General features: G+C 41.2%; 1 protein-coding gene across 2 annotated transcripts in view; it reads left to right on the forward strand.

The window, feature by feature from the left end:
• The window catches only part of VIL1 (villin 1), a 43,102-nt gene that overhangs the window by 17,212 nt on the left and 10,042 nt on the right, over positions 1–15,848 (forward strand). For both annotated transcript variants that reach the window (XM_075829102.1, XM_075829103.1), the window contains exons 2-11: positions 4,291–4,401; positions 5,960–6,034; positions 6,681–6,877; positions 7,066–7,174; positions 8,956–9,066; positions 9,625–9,827; positions 10,166–10,244; positions 11,590–11,688; positions 11,882–12,035; positions 12,673–12,773. In XM_075829102.1, coding sequence (XP_075685217.1) covers positions 4,327–4,401; positions 5,960–6,034; positions 6,681–6,877; positions 7,066–7,174; positions 8,956–9,066; positions 9,625–9,827; positions 10,166–10,244; positions 11,590–11,688; positions 11,882–12,035; positions 12,673–12,773 — 1,203 coding nt within the window. In that variant the 5' untranslated portion in view covers positions 4,291–4,326. The remainder of the gene's footprint in view (positions 1–4,290; positions 4,402–5,959; positions 6,035–6,680; positions 6,878–7,065; positions 7,175–8,955; positions 9,067–9,624; positions 9,828–10,165; positions 10,245–11,589; positions 11,689–11,881; positions 12,036–12,672; positions 12,774–15,848) is intronic.

The raw sequence follows: 15,848 nt of genomic DNA on the forward strand, positions 1-15,848 counted from the left end.
CTCCCACAGGGGCAAATTCCTCTCCCGCCCTGCCCCGAAGCATTATTACCAGGGTCAAAGTATCGCCTCAATTATTACACATTAATTGACGAGTGAGCTCATATTTACTACATGCAGTAAAGCAAGTGCAAGAGAATATTATGTGTCTTACAAAATAATTCAATCAATACGGTGGAAAATTCAGAAACTGTACCACAGATGAGAGGCTTAGATACACTGGCTCAACCTAGACTATCACACATAATAGGTTTAGATACACAGAATTAATAGACTGCATTCTTCTTTAAGTCGGTTCAGTGCTCAGAGGTTGAGCTATAGGGGGCACAGATGGAGCAGCTGTAGTTGAGCCCCTATTCCTGAGGACCCATAGACCCCCAATGCTACATAAGAGAACAGCAGCTCTACGCCGATCAGCCATAACATAACACCACCGGCCTAATATTCTGTAGTTCCCCTCGCGCCACGATAACAGCTCTGACCATCGAGGCCTGGACTCCGCTGATCTCTGAAGGTCCCTGTGGTCCCTGGTATAAGACTTTGGCAGCAGATCCTATAAGTCCTGTAAGGTGTGAGGTGCGGCCTCCAGGGATCGGACTTGTTTTTCCAGCAGATCCCACAGATGATCGATCAGATTGAGATCTGGGGAATTTGGAGACAAGTCATCACCTTGAAGTCTTTGTCATGTTCCTAATCATTCCTGTATAATGTCTGCAGTGTGGCGGGGGCATTATCCTGCAGTGTGGCGGGGGCATTATCCTGCAGTGTGGCGGGGGCGTTATCCTGCAGCGTGGCGGGGGCGTTATCCTGCAGTGTGGCGGGGGCGTTATCCTGCAGTGTGGCGGGGGCATTATCCTGCAGTGTGGCGGGAGCATTATCCTGCAGTGTGGCGGGGGCATTATCCTGCAGTGTGGCGGGGGCGTTATCCTGCAGTGTGGCGGGGGCGTTATCCTGCAGGGTGGCGGGGGCGTTATCCTGCAGCGTGGCGGGGGCGTTATCCTGCATTGTGGCGGGGGGCGTTATCCTGCAGCGTGGCGGGAGCGTTATCCTGCAGCGTGGCGGGGGCGTTATCCTGCATTGTGGCGGGGGCATTATCCTGCAGTGTGGCGGGGGCATTATCCTGCAGTGTGGCGGGGGCATTATCCTGCAGTGTGGCGGGGGCATTATCCTGCAGTGTGGCGGGGGCGTTATCCTGCAGGGTGGCGGGGGCGTTATCCTGCAGCGTGGCGGGGGCGTTATCCTGCAGCGTGGCGGGGGCGTTATCCTGCAGCGTGGCGAGGGCGTTATCCTGAAGCGTGGCGGGGGCGTTATCCTGCAGGGTGGCGGGGGCGTTATCCTGCAGGGCGGCGGGGGCGTTATCCTGCAGAGTGGCGGGGGGCGTTATCCTGCAGCGTGGCGGGGGCGTTATCCTGCAGCGTGGCGAGGGCGTTATCCTGCAGGGTGGCGGGGGCGTTATCCTGCAGGGTGGCGGGGGCGTTATCCTGCAGAGTGGCCGGGGCATTATCCTGCAGCGTGGCCGGGGCATTATCCTGCAGTGTGGCGGGGGCATTATCTTGCTGCCAGAGGGCACTGCCATTAGGCCCCATGCACACCACACATCAATGAGCCTTGGGCGCCCATTACCCTGTCGTCAGTCACCGGTCGTCCTTCCTTGGAGCACTTTTGGTTGGTAATAACCACCACATACCGGGGACACCCCACAAGACCGGCCGTTCTGGAGATTCTCTGACCCGGTCGTCTACACATCACTATTTGTCGCTCAGATCTTTAAACTTCTCCATTTTTCTGATTCCAACATCAACTTCAAGAACTGACTGGTCACTCGCCGCCTAATGTATCCCCCTCCTCTTCAGGCGCCATTGTAACCAGGTCATCGGTGTTATTCATTTCACTAGTCAGTGGTTTTATGTTATACCTGTATGTGGTCATGATGCTGATTGTACAGTGATATAGTTGTGTTATATAGAGATTATACCTATTAGTACTGAAATGTTATATTGTATATAAATCCTATACACTGTGATGTCATCATTTACCGCAGAGCACATGATGTCACCTGTCAGGTTCAGGTCCCAGGTTTGTCTCTTTCCCCAGGACTCACACGTTTCATGATACACCTCAAAGTGCAGGTTACGGCTATACTATATATACAGTTCCGGTCTATAAATAGTCTCATTGACATCATAATATTGTATCCCGTGGCTGTAAATGTATCACAGCTTTGTGTATTTAATGGGCGTAAACGCCGCTGCCATGGTGACAAATAACAATTGAGAGTCCGGGGGTTGAATCACTTCTATAGGAAACAGTTGTCATATATTCCGGCTCAGGTGTGAAGAAGAGTGCCCTAAAAATAATGAGCTCCCCCATATCCCGGACGTCTCATACATGGCCTGGTCACCCATAGCATTAGAGCAGTGATCTCCAACCTGTGGTTCTCCAGCTGTGACACTACAACTCCCAGCAGCTGGAGGCTGTCCGGGCATGCTAGAAGTTGTAGTTTTGCAACAGCTGGAGAGCCACAAATGGGAGGCTGATCAGGAATCATAGAACCTCGTTCACATGAGTAACGTACAGAGTTAATTTTACTCAATGCACCTATTTATTACACTATTTAAAGGTGTAGACATCACAGATTGGGACCCCTGATCCGCACCCCTTTCTAGAGAGAAGAGCCGCTCCCTCTCTGGAGGTCTCTGCGCCACCGTGCATTACTAGGTGGACATCTCCTTTAACTCCACAATAAATACACTAATCATAACTATTTCTTACTCTTAAAGGAAAACTTTACCGGCAGTTGCTCTTTAGCCTCAGACAGAAACTGACTAAGGAGCAAGACCGCGACAGAATTGCAAAAATGAAGCTTAATCGTCGCGTAATAAAAAGATCTGCAACTTTCTAATAGAGTTTGTGTTTCAGTTCCTTACCATTTCAAGATCTCTGCTTGCTTTCATTGAATTGACATATTCATTGTGTCCATCAAAAGCCATTTCCAGCCTTTTCATTCTGACGACCCCCGTCTTTGGGTTGACCTACAAACTCAAGAGGGATTTATAACCCCTTTCTAGATTTCCCCAGAAGCTGCGGCCCATCCTGTCCTCCTTATCACATCTAAGTACATGAGAAATCACAGGATAATTATACTTGCATTGATTCCAGCTCATTTCTTGGCAGCCGCACCTGACAGCTTCTGGGTATTTATATGACTAATGTCAATCTCAACGATCACCTTGTCAGATCACGCAGAGGTCACTGAAAGAAAACGGTGAAAATGCGAGTTACCCCATCTTACCGTCCAAATTCATGCATATAAGTCAGTCCTTGATTTGTCAAGGACTTCAATTGTTTCGTCGTTAATACTGGGTGACGACTAGTGTCGCTGGTATCAAAGCTTGCGTTATGCGGAAACCGGATAAATTAGGAGAAGAGAGACTTGACCGCGAGAGCTTATGAGGGGTTGTGCAGAAGATTCAAAAGGGGAAGACTAAAATTTTAAATCCTCAGCTTTGTGAATGTAGGGCTAGGTCGGAATGGGGTTCCAGCCTCTTCATGTGAACAAGAATGTTTTCATTCATTGACCGCAAGCAGAGATCTTGTAAATGTTGCCGAGATGAAACTCAAAGTTGCATAATATTTCATTGTTCATTAAATAAAGGGGTTCTCTGCCGAGGACAATCCCTACTTGTTAGAAGAGTCCCCCGACAATAAGCTGATCACAAAGTTTCCTCCTGCTGGGATCCCCAGCGATCAGGTTTAATCTGTGGAGAAACCTGGCAGTAAGTGTTCAGTTTCCCTGCAGCGCCCCCACAGGAGAAATGAAGTATTACACAATGTCCATTCATATCACTGTGTTGTCTGTGTAATACAGGTCGGGTCCTCCAGAGCGAGAGAGACGCTCTATGTAACCGCTCTCCACTCTGCCCGAGAGATGAGGATCCTGAACAGAGGACCTTATGGGTTTTCTAATCTAGACAATCCCTTCAAAGGGGACACCGTCCGTGCTATATTGGGTCATCAATGATGCTGAATATCTGACTTTGGGTATAAAATGAAGAACGGATGATGATGATGATGATGATGATGATGAGAGGTACTCGTCTCAGCCAATCAGAATTGTAGGCACAATTTCAATAAAAATTTAAAAGGATCCCCCGTGTCTTCTTTAGAAAGGGAAGGGTTAATGTCCCACTACAGACAGTCCATACCCCAGACCGTGATCTGTATCTATCATTGTAACATAGCACACGTCTCACTGATGCCGGGTCTCCTCCTAAACGTGTGTCTTTATTTCAGGTTTCCAGGTGACTTGTGATCGTTTAATCTTTAAAAATGCCGGAACTCACAGAAAAAGTAACAAAGTCCCTGAATAAAACGACCCCAGGACTGCAAACATGGAGGATAGAGGTAATCACTGTTATTAACATTGTTATTAAGGAAGAAGAGAGACATTAAGGGCGTGTTCACACGCTGCGTTTTCAGGCGTATTTTGGGGGATGTAAACGCCTCGAAATACGCCTGAAAAACCGGTAGCTGAACGCCTACAAACATCTGTCCATTGAATTCTATGGGGAAAAACTGCGTTTTGCTCAGACGGGGCCGCCGTTTTAAAAAACGAAATGTAAAAGAACACCCCATAAAAAGTAGGAGCATGTCGCTTCTTGAGTCGTTTTTGGAACTGTTTTTCATTGTGTCAATGGAAAAACAGCTGAAAAAAAGTTTTCAGCTTCAAAAACGGCTGAAAATCAGAGGCTGTGCTCCCATTATAAATTATTGGAGCACGGTCCGTAAAATAAAATATACGGGAAGGTGTCCGTGGCCAATAGAAATTAATGGGTCCGTACTTTGATCCACAATTATGGTACGTAATTGCGGATCAAAATTACGGCAATGTGCAAGGGGCCTTAGGACGGGTTCTCACGGGTCGGATACGTTGCATAAAACTACGCAGCACATTCCATCCGAGAAACTCCACATTGTGGTGCAGTTTTTCAGGCAGAATTTACGCTGCGGAAAGCAACACTAGAAAAAAACCAAAACATTCATACTTACCCCAGTTGTAGTCAAGGCGACGCGTCCCTCCGTTGACGTGCAGTCCGGCCTCTCGGGATGACGCTGCAGCCCATGTGACCGCTGCAACATGTGATTGGCTGCAGCAGTCATATGGAATGAAACGTCATCCCAGGAGTCCGGCCTGAAAGCAGAACAGAAGATAGCGTCCCTATGACAACAACGCCCGGGTGGTAAGTATAAGTTTTTTTTCTGAGTTGCGATTTTTGCAGCGGAACCGCAAAGGTTGCAACACTTGGCTATTTATTAATGTTTTCGCTGAGTTTGTTTCCGCAGCGCGGGCAGGAGATTTTCTAAATCTCATCCACATTTCTGCTTTTGAACATGCTGCAGAATTCCGTTTACGCTACGTAGTAACCCGGCCTAATGGTTTTCCTCCGTCACATTGGAGCAGGCGATTTTATTGTGTATGCAGTGTAGCAGGGAGACACATGGCCCTGAGCCGCTCACCCATCATCTAGATGTTCATGATACGGTCGCCTTTACTGCATTTACTATAGTGACGTTGACGAGATGGCGCTCTGCCAGTGCTACCTATAGATCTAGCTGTTTTCCCTTTGTTTAGTAAGCGTGTGAACATACCCTTAGCCTTTTGGTGTGTCCTATAGCTTCTGCCAGCTGCAGAATCACACCCAAAATGGCAGCCGGACACTGCTTAGCAATTTGAAGACACCTTTTCCTGGCTTGTAGGAGGGGGGGGGGGGGTGAGATTCCCTCCCACATTTACGGCAGCTGTGAGTCAGGTTGCTTTGCCTTATTCACCTTCCTGTAATTCTGGGAAGTGCTCCCTCTTGTGGCCAACATAGGAAAACATGTCAAATTATTATTTAATTTTAAAAAAAGGTTTAATTCGCGACACATTCCCTTTAATTCTTATTCTGGATCTTTCTCTTAGAGTATGGAAATGGTTCCTGTTCCAGATAAAGCCTCCGGAAATTTTTTTGATGGCGATTGTTATATCCTCCTCATGGTGAGTGCGATTTCGCCAAATGTGTTCTGTAAATGAATCATTGTATAATGAAGTTCTGCAACTTTTTAACAGACCATGTTTAAATTTCTTGCCATTTTTATCTCTGCTTGCTATCAGTGATTGGAAACCTCTATTGTTTGCTGCTCACACAGGTGCAAAGCTCGTTACCGTGTATCCGAGCTCACTCTTTGGTTGGCGGGTTTTGTTGCAGAAATTCATCTGAATGTGGATGTTTCAGCAGCAGGTGCATCGATTCTGCGAGTTTCATTCTGATTTTTCAGCCGTAAGAAATTTCTGCAACAAAATCTGCCGCGTGTAAATCCACCTTCCTAACAAGCCCTGCAGCTGTGTAAACAGGACATGATAAAGATGGGTTTCTAGTCTCTGAGTGTAAGCAATGAATGCTCCCATTCACTGACCGCAAGCAGAGATCTTAGAAATGGTGAGGAATTTAAATACAAATAATATTAGAAAGTTAAAGAACTTTTGTTAAACATTTAACAGTTTTTGTTCTACACACGTTTTATTTCTGCGCGGTCTCTTCTCCGAATGACTCCTGCGCCATTTTATATAAATGACCCCCCGCCCCCAAAAAAAAGTCTTCCTGTAACTTTTATCAGAACTTATCTGTATTTCTCCCTGACAGACTCATAAGACCAGCAATAAATTCTCATATGACATCCACTTCTGGGTCGGGAACAATTCCTCTCCGGATGAGCAGGGAGCGGCTGCCATTTACACCATACAGATAGATGACCACCTTGGGGGAGCGGCTGTCCAGCACCGGGAGGTCCAGGGATACGAGAGTGACACATTCAAGGGTTATTTCAAACAAGGCATAGTGTGAGTATTATCAACCTGGCGTCTGCCGTGTCAATATTCAATTGGGCGCTGACAGCCAAGATGGACGCACATTAGTAGGAGGATCATAATAGGGTGAACTGTGCCTTTAAATATTAAAGCTATAGCTAAGATTAAAATTGTAGGGGTAAATCTATATTATAATACTATAATGCTCCTTTTTATCTCAGTTATAAGAATGGCGGAGTAGCCTCAGGAATGAAACAGGTGGAGACGAATACGTACAATGTAAAACGTCTGCTACATGTCAAGGGGAAAAAGAATGTTTTGGCGGGAGAGGTGAGTGATTGTTTCCCATTAAAAATCTGGCTTGTGGATATAATCTAGATATACAACTATATATAATAATATAATGCAAAATATAACATAATATTACACTATAATGTAATACAATAGAGCAGAGCTAAATATTCTTTAAAGCAACTTTATTGTTCCATTGCCTCCAAAAGAAAATGAAAAAGCAACTTTGCAAATAGTCCTGTTTTAAAAATCCTACCGTTTTGTGTATACAGTTTCTCTGCTGACCCATGTGTCTCCATGGTTACAGACTACAAACAAACCCTGTGTAGTCTGATTCGGCAGCCATGAGTTACTTTCTACCATCTGTCACCTCTTTTAGTTTCCCTACAGAATTCCTTCTTCATGTAGTATCAGGACTAGAGGGTTCAGACAGAAGGCAGTATGACTGCAGGATCAGACTACACTGGTTTTGTAGTCTGTAACCATGGAGACACATAGGTCTGCATATGAGCTTTATACACAAAATGGTAGGAGATTTTTTTAATCAGGACTACTTGTGAAGTTGCTTCATTTTTTATTTTAGATGCATTGGAGCGATACAAAAAGGTGGACGTACCCTTTAAGTTGCGGTAAGGGTAAGGCCACACAGAACGGCACTGACCCGGCCGCAATGTGGCCAACAACCACACCGGCACCATGTTCAATGCGGCTGTCAAATGGCGGGTAAAGCAGCCCTTTACCTGCAAAATCGAGCGCCCATGAATGAATACACCCTTTATGGCTGCACAATTTTGCAGTAAATGGGCCATTTTACCCACAGCTGTTCTGAACATGGTGCCGGCAAGGATGTTGGCCACATCGCAGCCAGGTCAGTGCCACTCTGTGTGGCCTTACCCTTAGGGCTTATTCGCATGAACGTTGAATACGTCCGTGTGACGGCCGTTAAAACGACCGTCACACGGACGCATTTATTTCAATGGGGCCGTTCACACGGCCGTTGTATCAACGGAACATGTGAAGGGTCCGTTGAAAAATAGAACATGTTCTATTTTCTCCCCTTTTCACGGATCCCTCCATAGACTCAAGTGTATCGGGATCTGAGAAAACGGGTCCCACACGGGTGAAACTCAGATGTGAAAATGGCCGTTTTTCATGTCCGAGCTTCCCCACGTTCGTGTGAATAAGCCCTTAGGGCTTGAGAAAGACAAATTGTACCAACAAGCCGAAAAAGAAGGGGGAAAACTAACTCAGCAGAAGTCAATCCATGACACTTTCCATCTAAGGGTATGTTCACACGCTTAACAAAAAACTGCTGAAAATACGGAGCTGTTTTCAAGGGAAAACCGCTCCTGATTTTCAGACGTTTTTTAAGTAACTAGTGTTTTTTGCAGCGTTTTTTACGGCCGTTTTTGGAGCTGTTTTTATATTGAGTCAATGAAAAACGGCTCCAAAAACAGCTCAAGAAATGGCCTGCACGTCTTGTTACGCGCCGTTACTTGAAAATGAGGCGTAAAATAACGCCCCGTTGGAACAGAGCGCCGTATTTCCCATTGAAATCAATGGGCAGATGTTTGTAGGCGTCGTTCTTCTGATTTCTCGGCCGTATTTCGGGCCGTTTACGCCCCAAAAAACGGCTGAAAATAGGCCGTGTGAACATACCCTAAGCCTGCTTTATTAATCAGTTTTTTCAACAAAAAAAAAATAATTTAGGTGTAGAATCCCTTCTATTCATACTTTCCCTCCCAGTTTATAGGGTGTCAAAAAATGTTGCAGTAAGAAACAAACCGTCTCAACTCATTCACGTGTCTTTCGTCTTCTAGGTCCCTTTTCAGTGGAGCAGCTTTAATACCGGTGACGTCTTCTTAGTGGATCTGGGGAAGTTGATTATCCAGTGGAACGGGCCAGAGAGCAACAGGATGGAGAGACTGAGGGTAAGGAATCCGAGAAATTGAATGAGGAGGAATAAGAAATGACTGTGTGTCTTGGAGAATCTTCAGCAGTCAGTTATGGTCTACATAGCCGACATGTAGAGGGCGTACAGTGGGCATGCAGATCCTAGTACAATGGAGCTAATTCTCTGGTTGTGATTTAGTCTTCACTTTATTAACCATGTGGGCTGCTACACTAAAAATATTCAAAAAACTATCCAAAAAATACAATGGATCTCTTAAAGGGACACGTCATTGACACATGCAAACAATAACATCAGACCTGAGTCCCACTGAAACAGTCACTGACACTGGGGTACCTTGTAAACCCCATTGATTTCAAAAGTGCTGTATTACCATGTGGTAGGGGTGTGATGGGGTCCATGATCTGGGAACTCTACCCGTATTTCCTACTGACACACCCCCATGATATATCATCGAGAATAACTAAAAGTGGAAAATCCCTTTAAATGTGGCAAATTACTAAATGTTATAGCTGCCCAGTTTGTCTGGTATATGACACCTGCTGTAGATAAGTATCTCAGTACTGATTCTTTGTAGGGTATGAACTTGGCAAAAGACATCCGTGACCGTGAACGTGGCGGGCGTTCCCATGTTTATGTGGTGGAAGGTGATAACGAGGAGGGTTCTCCTAAATTGATGGAAATTCTTATGTACGTGCTGGGTGAGAGAAAAGAGATCAAAGCTCCAATATCAGATGATGTGGTGGACAAATCAGCCGCAGGCGCCTTAAAGTTGTATCAGTAAGTTACCACACTACGACCACCAACAATCCGTCTTACATCTTTGTGCGCTTTGTATTCCCCGTTACATTTTGGTTTCTACATTGTAGCACTTCGTGTCTGATCGCTGCATCATACACTTTCCCCCACACTATGAAACCCGTCAGTAAATATGATGCCAGTCTTAAAGGGGGACTCTAGCTTCAGATATCTAAATAACAATAGTCTCCAAGCCAATATTATTTAACGAAAGGAGATCAAGACAATTTGTAGTCAAAGCCAACAGCTAATCGTCTCCGCTCATGTCAAGCGGAATATTCTAGTGATTCACAGTCGATTATATCCACTTTCTTACTCAGAGTAACCGACAACAATGGCAACTTGATGGTGCAAGAAGTGGCCACTAAACCACTGACCCAAGATCTGATGATCCCGGATGTAAGTCTTTTACCGACTGATAAGCTGTATAGTCTAAAGGTCCACGGTCCGACATGGGCCATGTAAACGAGCGCCGATCAACGAGACAGCTCGTTGATTGGTGCTCGTTTGCTCCTTTCACAATGAGCTATGTATGGGGATGAGCGCTCATTACTACGACCGGTTGTCCCCAAACATTTCTATCAGGGATAGATAGATAGATAGATAGATAGATATGAGATAGATAGATAGATAGAAAAACGAAAAAGATCCAGCAGCACCGGTTGTAAAAGGATGTGGGTGCAGGCCCCAGGGAGCAGACCAAGCTCTCAATATCAACAGAGATCCAAAAAAGTAGGCAGCACACCATAGAATTTAGTGAAAAAGAGGGTACTTTATTATAAAGTACCCTCTTTTTCACTAAATTTTATGGTGTGCTGCCTACTTTTTTGGATCTCTGTAGATAGATAGATAGATAGATAGATAAATTGATAGATATGAGATAGATAGATAGATAGATAGATAGATAGATAAATAGATAGATATGAGATAAATAGATAGATAGATAGATATGAGATAGATAGATAGATAGATAGATAAATAGATAGATATGAGATAAATAGATAGATAGATAGATAGATAGATATGAGATAAATAGATAGATAGATAGATAGATATGGGATAGATAGATAGATAGATATGAGATAAATAGATAGATATGAGATAGATAGATAGATATGAGATAGATAGATAGATAGATATGAGATAGATAGATAGATATGAGATAAATAGATAGATATGAGATAGATAGATAGATATGGGATAGATAGATAGATATGGGATAGATAGATATGGGATAGATAGATATGGGATAGATAGATAGATATGGGATAGATAGATAGATAGATATGAGATAGATAGATAGATAGATATGGGATAGATAGATAGATATGGGATAGATAGATATGAGATAGATAGATATGAGATAGATAGATAGATATGAGATAGATAGATAGATATGGGATAGATAGATAGATAGATAGATAGATAGATAGATAGATATGGGATAGATAGATATGGGATAGATAGATAGATATGGGATAGATAGATATGGGATAGATAGATAGATATGGGATAGATAGATATGGGATAGATAGATAGATAGATAGATAGATAGATAGATAGATAGATAGATAGATAGATATGAGATAGATAGATATGAGATAGATAGATATGAGATAGATAGATATGAGATAGATAGATATGAGATAGATAGATATGGGATAGATAGATATGGGATAGATATGAGATAGATAGATAGATAGATAGATAGATAGATAATGTCTGTGTTTCTTGTTCCTGGCAGGACTGCTTTATCTTGGATCAGGGCGGAATAAAAATCTTTGTATGGAAAGGAAGAAAAGCGTCCAAGGAGGAGAGGCAGCAAGCGATGCAGAGAGCTCTGGTGAGCGCCGTCACTGATATTGATGAAACTGGGGGCAGAAACCAGCAACACGGTCCTAACATCAGATAATAATCCACTCCCAGGATTCAACATGTTCGCCTACACCCCTGTATAGAATATTATATGATATTATATCCCAGTCCCTGCTGTACTCACATTCACTGTTTTTCTTCCATGTTCTAATTTCCAACAGAATTTTATCAAAGCCAAGAACTACCCCCCGTCCACCAACGTTGAGGTTCAGAATGACGGGTCCGAATCAGCTGTATTTAAGCAGCTTTTCCAAAAATGGACCACAAAGGATCAGACTGTCGGGCTCGGAAAGACAAGCAACGTCGGGAAAGTGGGTAAGTTCATTGCAAACTAAAAATTGAATGTGCAATTGCCCACAGCAGAACAGAGCATTTTAGGAGAGGAGTGTGCTGATCTTGTGGGGGGGCAAATAACTGTCCACGCAGGGCTGAATGTGGAAGGCGCAATGTCATGATGTGAGATGGGGAATACAGAACAGACTGAGAGTTACGTAGTGGCAGAAGCAAAGTCCCCCAGCAGCACAGAATATTTCAGGAGAGGAGTGTTCTGATCTCGTGAGGGGGCAGGTAACTTGTCCACTCATGTGATGGTGTTGGTGAAGAAAGGGCTAAATCTGACAGGGGCACAGAATTTCCCATTCAGATTTGTAGACTCCCTAATAAATAATTCTATACGGTTTGCTAAGCCGCAGCACCAAATATGTCAATACCGCTGCTCAGTGATCGATAAAGCGATCCAAGGGCGACTATGCCAAAATCTGCTCCCTACTGGAGATCCTGCATTATTACATTCAGTAGAAGAGTCCTGGTTGCCACATAAAGGAAGATGGTGATAGGGACCCGGCGCTGAATTTGGGGCTTTCAGTATCCCAGCGAAAAACAACAGGGAACTTTATTCTACCTGCCGTAAACCTGGACTTTATATTCATTATATTTTTATGTTACAATGCAGCCAAAGTAGAACAAGTAAAGTTTGATGCCTCCTTGATGCATGCCAAACCTGAGATAGCCGCGCAGCAGAAGATGGTGGATGATGGGTCTGGAGAAGCAGAGGTAATAATACAATGTGTCAGGATTGGTTAACAAGAATATAACTACTATAATACAGCCCCTATGTACAAGAATATAACTACTATAATACTGCCCCCTATATACAAGAATAAAACTACTATAATACTGCCCCCTATATACAAGAATATAACTACTATAATAATGCCCCCTATATACAAGAATATAACTACTATAATACTGCCCCCTATATACAAGAATATAACTACTATAATACTGCTCCCTATATACAAGAATATAACTACCATAATACTGCCCCTATATACAAGAATATAACTACCATAATACTGCCCCTATATACAAGAATATAACTACTATAATACTGCTCCTATATACAAGAATATAACTACTATAATACTGCCCCCTATATACAAGAATATAACTACTATAATACTGCCCGCTATATACAAGAATGTAACTACTATAATACTGCCCCTATATACAAGAATATAACTACTATAATACTGCCCCTATATACAAGAATATAACTACTATAATACAGCCCCTATGTACAAGAATATAACTACTATAATACTGCCCCTATATACAAGAATATAACTACTATAATACTGCTCCCTATATACAAGAATATAACTACTATAATACAGCCCCTATGTACAAGAATATAACTACTATAATACTGCCCCTATATACAAGAATATAACTACTATAATACTGCCCCCTATATACAAGAATATAACTACTATAATACAGCCCCTGTATACAAGAATATAACTACTATAATACTGCCCCCTATATACAAGAATATAACTACTATAATACTGCCCCCTATATACAAGAATATAACTACTATAATACTGCTCCTATATACAAGACTATAACTACTATAATACTGCCCCCTATATACAAGAATATAACTACTATAATACTGCCTATATATACAAGAATATAACTACTATAATACTGCTCCTATATACAAGAATATAACTACTATAATACTGCTCACTATATAGAAGAATATAACTACTATAATACTGCCCCCTATATACAAGAATATAACTACTATAATACTGCTCCTATATACAAGAAAATAACTACTATAATACTGCTCCTATATACAAGAATATAACTACTATAATACTGCTCCTATATACAAGAATATAACTATTATAATACTTCGCCCTATATGCAAGAATATAACTACTATAATACTGCCTCTATATACAAGAATATAACTACTATAATACTGCCCCTATATACAAGAATATAACTACTATAATACTGCCCCTATATACAAGAATATAACTACTATAATACTGCTCCTATATACAAGAATAACTACTATAATACTGCCCCCTATATACAAGAATATAACTACTATAATACTGCCTCTATATACAAGAATATAACTACTATAATACTGCTCCCTATGTACAAGAATATAACTACTATAATACTGCCCCCTATCTACAATAATATAATTACTATAATACTGCCCCTATAACCAAGAATATAACTACTATAATACTGCCCCCTATATACAAGAATATAACTATTATAATACTTCCCCCTATATGCAAGAATATAACTACTATAATACTGCTCCTATATACAAGAATATAATTACTATAATACTGCCCCTATATACAAGAATATAACTACTATAATACTGCCCCTATATACAAGAATATAACTACTATAATACTGCCCCTATAACCAAGAATATAACTACTATAATACTGCTCCTATATACAAGAATATAACTATTATAATACTTCCCCCTATATGCAAGAATATAACTACTATAATACTGTCTCTATATACAAGAATATAACTACTATAATACTGCCTCTATATACAAGAATATAACTACTATAATACTGCTCCTATATACAAGAATATAACTATTATAATACTTCCCCCTATATGCAAGAATATAACTACTATAATACTGCCCCCTATATACAAGAATATAACTACTATAATACTGCCCCTATATACAAGAATATAACTACTATAATACTGCCCCTACATACAAGAATATAACTACTAGAATACTGCTCCTATGTACAGGAATATAACTACTATAATACTGCCCCTATAACCAAGAATATAACTACTATAATACTGCTCCTATATACAAGAATATAACTATTATAATACTTCCCCCTATATGCAAGAATATAACTACTATAATACTGTCTCTATATACAAGAATATAACTACTATAATACTGCCTCTATATACAAGAATATAACTACTATAATACTGCTCCTATATACAAGAATATAACTATTATAATACTTCCCCCTATATGCAAGAATATAACTACTATAATACTGCCCCCTATATACAAGAATATAACTACTATAATACTGCCCCTATATACAAGAATATAACTACTATAATACTGCCCCTACATACAAGAATATAACTACTAGAATACTGCTCCTATGTACAGGAATATAACTACTATAATACTGCCCCTATCTACAAGAATATAACTACTATAATACTGCCCTCTATAAACAAGAATATAACTACTATAATACTGCCCCTATATACAAGAATATAACTACTATAATACTGCCCCTATATACAAGAATATAACTACTATAATACTGCCACTATATACAAGAATATAACTACTATAATACTGCCCCTATATACAAGAATATAACTACTATAATACTGCCCCTATATACAAGAATATAACTACTATAATACTGCCCCCTATATACAAGAATATAACTACTATAATACTGTCTCTATATACAAGAATATAACTACTATAACACTGCTCCTATATACAAGAATATAACTACTATAATACTGCCCCCTATACACAAGAATATAACTACTATAATACTGCTCCTATATACAAGAATATAACTACTATAATACTGCCCCTTATATACAAGAATATAACTACTATAATACTGCCCCCTATATACAAGAATATAACTACTATAATACTGCCCCCTATATACAAGAATATAACTACTATAATACTGCTCCCTATATACAAGAATATAACTACTATAATACTGCACCTATATACAAGAATATAAAGACTATAATACTGCCCCCTATGTACAA

Source organism: Rhinoderma darwinii, chromosome 6 (assembly GCF_050947455.1).
Source record: "Rhinoderma darwinii isolate aRhiDar2 chromosome 6, aRhiDar2.hap1, whole genome shotgun sequence".
In the NCBI taxonomy this organism is placed as follows: domain Eukaryota; kingdom Metazoa; phylum Chordata; class Amphibia; order Anura; family Rhinodermatidae; genus Rhinoderma; species Rhinoderma darwinii.